Source organism: Salvelinus sp. IW2-2015, linkage group LG35 (assembly GCF_002910315.2).
Source record: "Salvelinus sp. IW2-2015 linkage group LG35, ASM291031v2, whole genome shotgun sequence".
In the NCBI taxonomy this organism is placed as follows: Eukaryota; Metazoa; Chordata; class Actinopteri; order Salmoniformes; family Salmonidae; genus Salvelinus; species Salvelinus sp. IW2-2015.
This window is the reverse complement of record NC_036874.1, coordinates 3,525,411-3,540,143: the sequence shown is the minus strand read 5'-3', so window position 1 is coordinate 3,540,143 and position 14,733 is coordinate 3,525,411. Positions and strand designations below refer to the sequence as shown.

The following is a 14,733-nucleotide window of genomic DNA, read 5'->3' as shown; positions in this document are numbered from 1 at the left end:
AAACCGTTTAAGGCAGAGAACTCCCATTGGTTTTCTTTGAACACTGATGTTAGGCAAGGTGCCTTTGACCATTATTTAATATATTTTTGTGAACTAGCTGTAACTTCCTGTTAGAACATGCACTGTTATGTGATTAGTCAAGCTAGGCAGTTTGTTTAATTTTATTCTGGGATGAGAGTGTTTTTATACTTCTGAAAATATGAGGGAGGAGTTCCAGTGGTGAATATTAATTATATTTCAGGATGTAATCCACAGGCAATTAATGATCTKTTTTGCAATACTAATGCCTGGCTTAATTTCATTACAGATTATGTCTGATTGTGTGTGTATGTGTGTGCGTGTGTCTCCATGTCTTATGGAAACAATAACATTATATTTCAAGAAGAATAACTCAAATAGAAACAAATAGAACTATGAATAAATTAGGCACCTTTAATCTGGCATTATTTGTGATTGAAAAGAGGCAAAATAAAGTTTGTATTGACCTGAACTCAAAAGTCTCTTTCTCTAAAGTCAAATTCAGCTCCAAAACATGAGCAAAAATACAAAAACAGCTGACATGAAATGTCAGTTTGTATCAGACAAAGCCATTTTAAAAAGCCATTTTAAAATGCCCCTGAGATTTGTGACAGCCCCCCCCTCCCACAAATGTACAAAAATAGCTCAAATCTGTGACCATTCTGACCTTTTGGTGCTGAACATCTTGGCGAAGTCTTGTTGCTGCTGTTCAGAGGGTCGTTCTAGTTGAGAGGGTGAGCCTTCAGACTGTAGACCTGAGAGGGGGAGAGAGGAGGGGAAAGAGATATACAGAGAGAGAGAGAGAGAGAGAGAGAGAGAGAGAGAGAGAGAGAGAGAGGACACAAACACAGTGAGATTTTCAGCATGCCAGTGTCACCCAGGAGCTGTCAGGGTAGCACGGCTGAACACTCCCCCCAAACAACCCCAATTACCTGCCCTCAAACTGATAGGGGAAGACTGACTAGGCAGCTAGAAGAGGGGCACAGTGCACAAAACACAGCTATGGTTTATAAAACAACATTGTTATACAGGACGTGCAGTATACCATGCCAGCTGGTTCAGGCCAACTTCAACAGGTGACTCTGCCTTTACTATGCCTCGTCTGAACAGGTAAATGAATGAGGAATACAAAGTGGTGCACACAGATACAGTATCCATACATATTCTGCTGCTCCTGTGTGTTCCTCCCCTCCAGTATAATGTCTGGGACTTTAGCCTCCTGCCCTGTCATGCTCTGTAAAGGTTACCACAGTGGAGGAAACGATTCAATAATTAATGCAGACAGATCCGTGTGGGGCTCACTTCTCAACCTCTCCTCTGTAATAAGAAGAGTGGGGGAGGAGGAGAGTAGAAGGAAGGGGACTGAGGCTGCCTGACTGAATGACTGACTGGGCCACTCAGCTCAGTTTAGCTCTAGGGTAGCGGGTTGATTTGGAATTCAGCCCAAGTGAAACTGCCACTCTTCAGCACCAAAGGATAATGTGAAACCTATGTGGTTAGAGTAGCTTTAAATTTATAGTCGGATGCAGAAAGAATGAACCTCTCACACACATACACAATCATTCAAACTCTACTCAGTAATGTACTGTAATATGTGCATTATGAATAAGAGCTAATGAAAATCGTTAAGAACCAATAGTTTTGTAAAGCAGGACGGAGTTTGGGAAACCCTGGTGTAACATACTATTACATAGGGGGCTTGATATAAATTCAGCTCCGAGGATTAAGGATTATTCAGCTAAAAGCCCCAGGCATTATCTCTGACAACAGAGAGACCAAACAACTAGGTTAAAGGTCACATCCATCAGGCATCAGATGGATATTATCGGCTATTATTAGGTTACGACATGGTCACCGCATGTTGATGATGATCATGAGGACTTTATTGTATTTGTTAGGAAATTATTGTTGCGTCATACAGCATCCAACACTGGATCAGGAAGAAAGATCATGTTAAATATTGGACCCAATATATAGACAATTGCTTTATGATCTGGACAGGCTACAAAATTAAATTAAACACATTTCTTCCTGTTCCTTCACTATGGAAAAGAACATTAACTTTATACATTTCTTAGATGTGCTTGTTACAAAGGGACAATCTCTAAGTAGTACAGTTTACAAAACACCTACAGATAAATTACTATACTGACAGCTGATAGTCATCACCATCTCCCCCTAAAATGAYGTTTACCAGTAAGCCAACTTCATAGCCAGCGTCGCATCTGCGACAGAGAGGAAGAATATGACAGACAATCAAATTCTCTCCTTGAGCATTTCCGCTTGAGAGGAAACCCAGATACCTGGCTTGATAAAGCTCCAAAACAAGTTAAAAGCTTGAACAGAAGCCAGTTACTTAATAAATCCCACCAAAACAGAAGGAACAGTTCTCTGTAAACTACACTGAACAAAAATATAAACGCAACATGTAAATGTAGGTTATTATATCATGCCTATTTAGGTTGCCATTTTCCATGTTGGTTTGGTGGGTAGTTGTCCATGTTTAGTTGCCTGTGAGCACTACGTTGGCTTCACGTTTCGTTTGTTAGTTTGTTATTTTGTTAGTTTGTTAAGTGTTCTTTGTTGAATTAAATGATGTATTCCAATCGCGCTGCCCCTTGGTCCACTCCTTTAAACGGCCATGACACACTGAGTACCATTCTTCATATTTTCAAGCATGGTGGTGGCTGCATCATGTTATTGGTATGCTTGTCATCGACAAGGACTAGGGAGTTATTTAGGATAAAAATAAATGGAATACAACTATAAGCAGAGGCAAAGTCCTAGAGGAAAACCTGGTTCAGTCTGCTTTCCAACAGTCACTGGGTGACAATTTGATCCAAGATCGCGTAGCAGTCGGACGTGTGTTTTTGTCTTGTCCCGTGTATATATCGTTTTCTTCTGATATATTTTGTATATATTTTTATCTCACTTTCAATCTACGGACTGAATATACTCTCCTGCAACCCGCCTCACCCAATGTGGTACGGATCTGCTATTTTTATACTTTAGAACCGGAACCCTCATCAGTAGCTAGCCAGCAAACTAGCTACTAGCTAGTAGTCAACTAGCCACTGCTAGCGGTCCTCACCGTTAACTCGGACATCAGCCAGCCCCAAACCGGTCAATTCCTGCCAGTCTGCATAGCGCGATATCAACCCAGAGCATATCGGACTGCTTTTTCTCTACCACATCTCCGGATTCCTACAGCTAGCTAGCTGCTATCCGAGTGGCTACTCCTGGCTAACGTCTCTGTCCCGAAGCAAGCACCTGTTAGCTTGGAGCTAGCCTTGAGCCATGCCCATCTCCCAGCTAGCCAAAGAGGACCACCAGCCAATTCTTAGGCTACAATACCTCTTTTGCCAATTGACCTGGACCCTTTACTTCCGACACGGAGCCCCACCAATCTATCCCAACTGGTCTGCCGACGTAACCGTCCGAGGTGGTTTCAACAGGCTCTTCAGTTGCGAGGTCGCCGGATGCCCATCTGCTAGCCCCGGCCCGCAAGCTGTCTGAATCGCCGTGTCTCCAGCTCGCCTAGTGTAGCAGCAACTACGGAATTGGCTCACTGACTCATCTAGTGCTACTCATTGGACCCTATGATCACTCGGCTACACATACCTCTCCCTAATGTCAATATGCCTTGTCTATTGCTGTTTTGGTTAGTGATTATTGTCTTTTTTTCACTGTAGAGCGCCTAGTCCTGCCAAATATGCCTTAGATAGCCCTTTTGCTCCCCACACATGCGGTGATCTCACCTGGCTTAACTGGTGCCTCTAGAGACGAAACCTCTCTCATCGTCACTCAATGCCTAGGTTTACCTCCACTGTACTCACATCCTACCATACCCTTGTCTGTACATTATGCCTTGAATCTATTCTTCTGCGCCCAGAAACCTGCTCCTTTTACTCTCTGTTCTGAACGCACTACCCTTATCCGTACCCTTATCCAACTCCTCCTCTATTCCTCTGGTGATGTAGAGGTTAACCCAGGCCCTGTAGCCCCCAGCATCACTCCCATTCCCAAGGGTGCCCTCATTTGTTGACTTCTGTAACCGTAAAATACTTGGTTTCATGCATGTTAACATTAGAAGCCTCCTCCCTAAGTTTGTTTTATTCACTGCTTTAGCACACTCCGCCAACCCTGATATCCTAACCGTGTCTGAATCATGGCTTAGGAAGGCCACCAAAAATCCTGAAATTTCCATCCCTAACTATAACATCTTCCGACAAGATAGAACTGCCAAATGGGGTGGAGTTGCAATCTACTGCAGAGATAGCCTGCAGAGTTCTGTCATACTATCCAGGTCTGTGCCCAAACAATTAGAGCTTATACTTCTAAAAATCCAACTTTCCAGAAACAAGTCTCTCACCATTGACACTTGTTATAGACCACCTTCAGCCCCCAGCTGTGCCCTGGACACCATATGTGAATTGATTGCCCCCCATCCATCTTCATAGTTTGTCCTGTTAGGTGACCTTAACTGGGATATGCTTAACACCCTGGCAGTCCTACAATCTAAGCTAAATGCCCTCAATCTCACAAAATGATTAAGGAACCTACCAGGTACAACCCCAAATCCGTAAACACGGGCACCCTCATAGATATCATCCTGACCAACCTGCCCTCTAAATACACCTCTGCTGTCTTCAACCAGGATCTCAGCGATCACTGCCTCATTGCCTGCGTGAGTGATGGGTCCGCGGTCAAACAACCACCCCTCATCACTGTCAAACACTCCCTAAAACACTTCAGCGAGCAGGCCTTTCTAATCGACCTGGCCCGGGTATCCTGGAAGGATATTGACCTCATCCCGTCAGTAGAGGATGCCTGGTTATTCTTTAAAAGTGCTTACCTCGCCATCTTAAATAAGCATGCCCCATTAAAAAAATGTAGAACTAAGCTCAGATATAGCCATTGGTTCACCCCAGACTTGACTGCCCTTGACCAGCACAAAAACATCCTGTGGCGTTCTGCTTTAGCATCGAAAAGCCCCCGCGATATGCAACTTTTCAGGGAAGTCAGGAACCAATATACACAGGCAGTGGGGGAAAGCTAAGGCTAGCTTTTTCAAAAAGAAATTTGCATCCTGTAGCACAAACTCCAAAAGGTTCTGGGACACTGTAAAGTCCATGGAGAATAAGAGCACCTCCTCCCAGCTGCCCACTGCACTGAGGCTAGGAAACACTGTCACCACCGATAAATCTATGATAATCGATAATTTCAATAAGCATTTTTCTATGGCTGACCATGCTTTCCACCTGGCTACCCCTACCAGTGTCAACAGCTCAGCACCACCTGCAGCAACTTGCCCCAGCCCCCCCCCCTGCTTCTCCTTCACACAAATCCAGACAGCTGTTGTTCTGAAAGAGCTGCAAAATCTGGATCCCTACAAATCAGCCGGGCTAGACAGTCTGGACCCTCTCTTTCTAAAATTACCCGCCGAAATTGTTGCAACCCCTATTACTAGCCTGTTCAACCTCTCTTTCGTATCATCTGAGATCCCCAAAGATTGGAAAGCTGCCGTGGTATCCCCCTCTTCAAAAGTGGAGACACTCTAGACCCAAACTGTTATAGACCTATATCCATCCTGCCCTGCCTTTCAAAAATCTTAGAAAGTCAAGTTAACAAACAGATCCCCGACCATTTCGAATCCCACCGTACCTTCTCCGCTATGCAATCTGGTTTCCGAGCTGGTCATGGGTGCACCTCAGCCACGCTCAAGGTCCTAAACGATATCATAACTACCATCGAAAAGAGACAATACTGTGCAGCTGTATTCATCGACCTGGCCAAGGCTTTCGACTCTGTCAATCACCACATTCTTATCGGCAGACTCAACATCCTTGGTTTCTCAAATGCCTGCCTCGCCTGGTTCACCAACTACTTCTCAGATAGAGTTCAGTGTGTCAAATCTGAGGGCCTGTTGTCCGGATCTCTGGCAGTCTCTATGGGGGTGCCACAGGGTTCAATTCTCGGGCCGACTCTTTTCTCTATATATATCAATGACGTCGCTCTTGCTGCTGGTGATTCTCTGATCCACCTCTACGCAGACGACACCATTCTGTATACATCTGGCCCTTCTTTGGACACTGTGTTAACAAACCTCCAAACGAGCTTCAATGCCATACAACACTCCTTCTGTGGCTTCCAACTGCTTTTAAATGCAAGTAAAACTAAATGTATGCTCTTCAACCGATTGTTGCCTGCACCCACCCACCCGACTAGCATCACTACTCTGGACGGTTCTGACTTAGAATATCTGGACAACTACAAATACCTAGGTGTCTGGTTAGACTGTAAATCTCCTTCCAGACTCACATTAACCATCTCCAATCAAAAATTAAATCTAGAATCGGCATTCTATTTCGCAACAAAGCCTCCTTCACTCATGCTGTCAAACATACCCTCGTATCCTACCGATCCTTGACTTCGGCGATGTAATTTACAAAATAGCCTCCAACACTCTACTCAGCAAACTGGATGCAGTCTATCACAGTGCCATCTGTTTTGTCACCAAAGCCCCATATACTACCCACCACTGCGACCTGTATGCTCTCGTTGGCTGGCCCTCACTACATATTCGTCGCCAAACACACTGGCTCCAGGTCATCTATAAGTCTTTGCTAGGTAAAGCCCCGCCTTATCTCAGCTCACTGGTCACCATAGCAACACCTACCCATAGCACGCGCTCCAGCAGGTATATTTCACTGGTCATCCCCAAAGCCAACACTTCCTTTGACCGCCTTTCCTTCCAGTTCTCTGCTGCCAATGACTGGAACAAATTGCAAAAATAACTGAAGCTGGAGTCTTATACCCCCTCTCTAACTTTAAGCATCAGCTGTCAGAGCAGCTAACCGATCACTGTACCTGTACACAGCCAATCTGTAAATAGCACACTCAACTACCTCATCCCCATATTGTAATTTATCCTCTTGCTCTTTTGCACCCCTGTATCTCTACTTGCACATCATCATCTGCACATCTATCACTCCAGTGTTAATGCTAAATTGTAATTATTTTGCCTCTATGGTATGCCTTACCTCCCTACTCTTCTACATTTGCACGCACTGTACATAGATTTTTCTATTGACTGTACGTTTGTTTATGTGTAACTCTGTGTTGTTATTTTTGTCGCACTGCTTTGCTTTATCTTGGCCAGTGTAACGGATGTGAAATGGCTAGCTAGTTAGCGGGTACGCGCTACTAGCGTTTCAATCAGTTACGTCACTTGCTCTGAAACCTAGAAGTAGTGTTGCACCTTGCTCTGCAAGGGCCGCGGCTTTTGTGGAGCGATGGGTAACGACGCTTCGTGGGTGTCAGTTGTTGATGTGTGCAGAGGGTCCCTGGTTCGCGCCCGAGGTCGGGGCGAGGGGACGGTTTAAAGTTATACTGTTACACCAGGTCACAGTTGTAAATTAGAACTTGTTCTCAACTGGCCTACCTGGTTAAATAAAGGTGAAATAAAATAAAATAATTGTGAATATCTATGTAAATTTGATATTTCTGTATTTCATTTTCAATAAATGTCTTCACTTTGTCATTATGGGGTGTTGCGGGTAGATGGGAAAAAATCTATTTAATCCATTTTGAATTAAGGCTGTAACACAACAAAATATGGAATAAGTTAAAGGGTATGAATACTTTCTGAAGGCCCCGCATAATAAGAAGATATATAAATGCTGCAGAGAGAAATGTTGTTATTATACAACGTTTCATCACACATTCAGCAATGTGCTGTAATCTGTGAGAGAATACAGTACACGGTAAATAAAGAGAAAAGTCGGGCAATTTCAAAGAGTTGCACAATTTCGTTTTGACTCATCCTCCATTGATCACAGTGTTGTAGAGCTTTAAAATGATTACCCAGAAAATGCTTTACGGATGAACCGGAGCCATATCTCTGAAAAATGTAAATAACGCTCCAAACTATCTTTCTGAAGGGCCAGGGGAAACAAAATCCTCCAACAAACTTAAAAAAGGGTTTTAATACTATTTGTGATTGAACACACACACACACGCACGTACAAAGACAGACAGACAGGCAGGGAGACAGGCAGATACGCACAAAAACACAAACACATTTGTTGATCAGTTTCATAGCAGTTTACACCTTTTTCCTGACGTACTAGAAGGTGAAAGGTTGGGACTTAAACCAGAGAAACAGAGAGGTAGGAGGTACAGTAACTAGGGACCTTGTCTGAGATAAGGGGTTTTCTTTCCCACATTCATTCATTAAGCCAGCCTTGTGTTTTAGTGTAACTATCTCAGAGCGGACCGAGTGTCCTGACAAACACAAATAGCAGACAGTCAGATAATGCATTGAAGAGAATCCCTTAGCAGCAAGAACTGCTAATACTATTTGAAATAATTTCAAATACTTTAGCTGTGCTCGTTTGATCTTGCCTGTTGCAATGGAACCAAAATAAGTGCAAAACCCACTCACCTGACACTCTAGGCAGGCTAAAGCAAATACTCTATTTCAAATACTATTTGAACCCAGGTATGCTTAGCAGTGTGGGTAAACTGCACACAGGTAGACAGACAGGACAGCAGGTATTACTGCTGGTCGATAATACTGCTGGTCAGCACTTCTGTTGAAAGCTGCCTGGTGGACTGACGGAGGACACCCAACAGCCCAGTGGTTATTATGAGCCGGTTATAAGGACTGTTATACTAAAGCCTGACAGAGCAGTCAACACACTGGCTGATACTGTAATGACAGAGGCTTGGATACAGATAGATCCTACTGTAAGCAGGATCTGCAAGCTACAAACTCACAGGAATACAGTACCAACAGAGGGGACAAAACCATGTAAATATTTGTCACCCACACAGTGCTGTATGTGCATTGCTATCTAGTTTCATTGCTATCTCAATACCTTAGATTCAAATTTAAAAGTTCAGGATTAATTAATCCTCTTAATCCTCTTGTTTTACATAGCCTTTATTAAAATGTCCTAAAACATCTACATACTGTACGCTTGTTTATTCCATGTGTAACTCTGTGTTGTTGTTTGCGTTGCACTGCTTTTCTTTATCTTGGCCAGGTCGCAGTTGTAATTCTCAACTGGCCTACCTGGTTAAATAAAGGTGAGAAGAAAAAATATATATATATGAAGAAAAAAAATGACTTAGACCCATGTGCAGCACTGTCCCAGTCCTGTGTTTTTTTTCTCTCTCTCTCTCTCTCTCTCTTCTCTCATCGCGTTGTCTCGTCGCGTCGAAATCGGTGGGGGCTCTGCACCTCTTTCGATTCTTACCGCTCATCTCCGTTTCTCTAGTGCCTATGTTGTCGCTGGCCAGTCGTTCAGATTCGTGTTGTGTGGGCGTGCTGGGATCATGGCGTCAAATGTGTGTGTCGCGCTTCGTCCTCGCATAACGGCTGGCCGCGCCGCTCGACTATCCTTTTTCTCTTCTCTCCTCTCTCGCTCTGGGTCTCTTCTCCTCTGTCTCTCCTCACTCCGTCCTCTCTCTCTCTCTCTCTCTCTCTCCTCTCCTCGTCTCTCTCTCTCTCTTCTCTCTCTCTGTCTCTCCTCTCGTTCCGGTCTCTCTTCTCTCTGGTCTCTCTTCTCTGCTCTCTCTCTCTCTCTCTCTCTCTCTCTCCTTCGTCTCTCTCCTCTCTTCTCTCTCTCTTTCGTCTCTCTGCGGTCTCTCTCTCTCTCTCGATTCAATTGAAGGGGCTTTATTGGCATGGGAAACGATATGGTTACATTGCCAAGGAGCAAGTGAAATGTAATAGACAAAAAGTGAAATAAAGAAATAAATAAGTGAACAGTAAATATAACTACACCCACAAGCTCAAAATAATAAATGTCAATATAACAGTGTGTAGCGTGTGTAAATAAGTTAAAGTACAAAGGGGAAAATAAATAAATATGGTGTGAATTTACAATGGTGGTTTGTTGCTTGCTCTGTGGTCTTGTGGCAACAGGTCACAAATTCTGGCGTGCTGTGGATTGCACTGACGTGTGGTATTTCACCCAATAAATTATGGAAGTTTAATTAAATTGTTTTTGGAAATACTTGGGTTGGCTCGTGTAATCTGAGGGAAATGTTCTGTTTGCATACTGCGCTAGGAGTGATAGTGGTCATTACTATCTTTGTGGCAGGTGCTAGTAAGCTTTCGACGTCTTGCAGACAAGTAGCATGTCTTCTCGTGAGAGCCAGATACGGTATGCCTATAGCAAGGCTATTCTCGTACACAGTCAAAGATTAACTTAATTTTGGGTCAGACACAGTGGTCAGGTATTCTGCCACTGTGTACTCTCTGTTCAGGGCCAAATCTATTCAAATTCAAGCATCTAGTTTGCTCAGTTTTTTTGTTAATTCTTTCCAATGTGTCAAGTAATTATCTTTTTGTTTTCTCATGATTTGGTTGTGTTGCTGTCCCGGGGTCTGTGGGGTCTGTTGTGTTTGTGAACAGAGCCCCAGGACCAGCTTGCTTAGGGGACTCTTCTCCAGGTACATCTCTCTGTAGATGATGGCTTTGTTATGGAAGATTTGGGAATCGATCCTTTTAGGTGGTTGTAGAATTAACGTCTCTTTTCTGGATTTGATAATAGCGGGTATCGCCTAATTTAGCTCTGCATGCATTATTTGGGTGTTTTACATTGTACACAGAGTTTCAATTTGGTGTTTGTCCATTTTGTGAATCCTTGGTTGGTGAGCGGACCCCAGACCTCAAAACTAAATAATGCAATGGGTTCTATAACTGATTCAAGTATTTTTAGCCAGATCCTAATTGGTATGTCAAATATATTTCTTCTTTTGATGGCAATAGAAGGCCCTTGCCTTGCCTTGTCTCTCAGATCGTTCGTAGCTTTGTGGAGGTTACCTGTGGCGCTGATGTTTAGGCCAAGAGGTAATGTCATTTGTATTGGTGGTCCTGGCAACTGGACCTTTTTTGCAACACTATTTTTGTCTTACTGAGATTTACTGTCAGGGCCAAGTCTGACAGAATCTGTGGAGAAGATCTTAGGTGCTTCTGTAAGCCCTTTGTTGGGACAGAACTCTCTCTCTTTCTCTCTCCTCTCTCTCTTCTTTCGTTTACATTTCTCTCCCCCTCTAATTCATCTCTAAGACCCAGGTTCTGGCACAACACAAGTGGGCACGCACTCACACACTAATAGAGGTCACATTAGCTTGGCAGGAAACACAAGGTGATTATGGAAATTCAGTCAATTACTGCAGACAGAGTAAACACCCTTTCCATCATTTTTGACTCCTATATTTATGTTTTCTTATAGTTGTACTGTAGATGTATATAGGCCGTATTTTCCAAGGGCATCTTGTTTCCCTCTCCTCTGTGTGTGTGTTGTCGTGTGTGTGTGTGGTGTGTTGTGTGGTGTGTGTGTGTTGTTGTGTGTTGTGTGTGTGTGTTGTGTGTGTGTGTGTTGGCCAACAATCTGGATCCTATAAGACTCAGAGTCGGCAAAAACGCCTCAGACTGGAGCCAGGAGACAACCAACCAACAACTGTCTATCCAGGCAATGGGATATAAAACATTTACATATTACAATATATTATACAACATTAAATCATATAGTTATAACACTAGAGATAGAAGCAGACCAATACATCAATTGTAGTGGCCTTAGAGTTTGTCAATGTACAGTTGAAGTCGGAAGTTTACATACACTTAGGTTGGTGTCATTAAAACTAGTTTTTCAATCACTCCACAAATTTCTTGTTAACAAACTATAGTTTTGGCAAGTCGATTAGGACATCTACTTTGTGCATGACACAAGTCGTTTTTCCAACTATTGTTTACAGACAGATTATTTCACTTATAATTCACCGTATCACAATTCCAGTGGGTCAGAAGTTTACATACACTAAGTTGACTGTGCCTTTAAACAGCTTGGAAAATTCCAGAAAATGATGTCATGGCTTTAGAAGCTTCTGATAGGCTAATTGACATAATTTGAGTCAATTGGAGGTGTACCTGTGGATGTATTTCAAGGCCTGCCTTCAAACTCAGTGCCTCTTTGCTTGACATCATGGGAAGCTAAAGCTAAAGAAATCAGCCAAGACCTCAGAAAAACAATTGTAGACCTCCACAAGTCTGGCTCATACCTGGGAGCAATTTCAAAACGCCTGAAGGTACCACGTTCTTCTGTACAAACAATAGTACGCAAGTATAAACACCATTCTCCCCTCAGTAGCCTCCACTGGCCTAGATAAATAGGCTAAAAGCCAGGCATGTTTGACAATTATAATGTAGGATAATTAACATGAACTTTTGAAGGCTTGATTCTTTTGACATTCTTTTGGCATGGTTCGTTCAGATCAACTGGTCACAAGAGCAGAGAGAAAGGCCAGTGACTGTAGCGCACTGCACACATCAGCCACCTTGCAAGGCAGTCAGCATTTTGAAACTATTTAACCATTAACTTAACTGTCTTAAACCTGGTTTTATTTCATTTTATGAGGCATGTCTTGCCAAAATCAGACCATGTTTTGAGGGAATTATTTTATGAACACTTCCTTGTGTCATTGAAACCAGCATTTTCTATTGTTCTATTGGTTTTCAAATCAACTTTCTTTCATTGTCCAGCAGGCAAAGACACACTCCTAGTCATATTAGCCACCCATGCTAGTTAGTCATATTAGCAACCCATGCTAGTTAGTCATATTAGCAACCCATGCTAGTTGTTGCATCTTTAGATCTCCCCCTCTTACTACATTTCTGACAGATATTTTCATCTATGTCACATGAAACCGCTCGCATGTGAGGTGCACTTTTTAGAACAGTGTGTTCCCGCTAATTGCATTTTGGAACATTCGCACATAGCCTACTGCCGTGTGCGCATGCACTGTGCTTCTAATGTGAACAAATTATAGTTCATTAATATTCTGAGCTAAACGTTCTGATCTGTTGCCTTAGCGTCATTGCTTTCTAAAAAAATGATGTACAGTAGCTGTAGGAATTTTGGATCAATCGTTCCAGAACTGTCCCAGAGTCTGTTTGAACCGTCCCAGACATATTTTTTTATCATTCCGGGGACAACGGGACGCCTGTCATTTCGAGCCCTGACTACATACCCAGAGAGAAAGCACATTGTTCGATCCCTCTCTCTGAACCTGTTGGATGATTATTTCTCAGTTTCTCTCCCTTGCTGCGTTGGCTCTAGTAATGATTGGTAGGACTGGGGGCATTCAGGATACAACGAACGAGGAAAACAAGAATGAGGGAGAAGTAAGTAGCTAGCTAGTGCTAGTTAATTAGTTGGTTGTTCTCACATCACTTGTCATGACTGCCTGCTGCAGCATTCTCTCAACACCCGATGACTGTGCTCAACACACACCCCTCCGGCCATTCTCCTCCCTCCTTCTCTTCACTCACTGACTCACTGACTCACTCACTCACTGACTCAGCAAAAGCCTGCCTCACTGCCTGATAGTCAGCAGTAGCAGGTCACAGTGAAATTCATTTATATATTTTTAAAGAGAAATGCCATGACATCTGCGGTGCAATTTAGAAGTCGAACAAAATCCCGCAACCCGCAACCAATACATTCTCACCCACGACATCGTTTTCAAAGTAGGGAAACGGGAAAACCGCGGACATGGCAACCCTGGTACGGGTTCGCTTCACGCTGTTACAGTGTGGTAGCCAGGGGTCCAAGACAGTGGAGAAGTTGAGCCTCATGCTTCAACACTCTTAAGAGTCTACCTTTAACCTAATAAAAACACTTCTGTAGGAATGACGTTTGTGCAGCCTTACACATTATCACAGCATATTGGCTTTGTTTGGCCTGCCAATATTGTTATTCTCCGACCATGTTATATAAAAAACTTGAGCTTTGATAACAAAATAAATCAGTTGCTGTATGACTTGTGAGGCACAGCTGAGCATAAATTGAAATAATTCACTTTTTTATTTTACTGGACTGGTAGTAAGTCTCAGCGGAGGGAGGGAGAGCAGCAGTAGAGATCTGTATATAATGATGAGATGCTCAAGTCTCCTAACAATGGGAGTCGTTGTCCCAAAGGCAGGAAGGCAGGCAATAAGCTTAGGTACAAAATAAGCCCATAGAAACGCATTGGGCTTATTTTGGACAGATTTTGGCGAGAGTGAAACCCTTCGCCTCTTCCTCTCTGGCAGCAGAGGGTCCGGCCTCTCACAGTCCCTACTCTCTCCTTTCCTCCGGTGAGACTGTCCAGAGAGAGGGGACACCGTCCTCCACCTGATGGCTAAACTTGAGTCGCACCACATCATTTCTGCCTTATGCACAAATGTATTTTGTTCCTATGACCAGAAAAAGTGAAATATTCCTCGATATTAAAATAGATATGATGAGCTGCTAATAATAAAAACGCAGGGCTATCGATACACTTGGCTACTCATTCATTCCAGCTGCAGTGAGAGTGGAAGCAGGGAGAAGAGCGTTTTATGTTTTTAAAAGTGTTGAATAAAAACAGTGTTGACATAAAAACATAAACATGAATGCAGACATAAAAACATAAACATGAATGCACTCATAAAAACAGAAGCTCTTTGATGTATTCTTTGACAGTCTCTCTCTGTCCCTTCAGACAAATTAAATGGTTCAAAATGGGAACACTTTGCCTACCCAGCGTGTGCAGTGTGTGCTTCTGAATTGAGTGTACTTTCGACAACTGCGCAAGACAAATAAATACAAATGAATAGGCGCCCAATCTTTATCCTTGGCTTTTCTACAAAAAATGTTTGGTGATCAACTAGGAATG

The 14,733-nt window shown here is 43.1% G+C and overlaps 1 protein-coding gene across 1 annotated transcript in view; it reads right to left on the bottom strand.

Moving 5' to 3' along the window:
- LOC111958772 (oxidation resistance protein 1-like) overlaps positions 1 to 14,733 on the bottom strand; it is a 181,774-nt gene that overhangs the window by 156,239 nt on the left and 10,802 nt on the right. The window contains 1 exon segment of the mRNA XM_023980037.3: positions 686 to 773. Coding sequence (XP_023835805.3) covers positions 686 to 702 — 17 coding nt within the window. The 5' untranslated portion in view covers positions 703 to 773.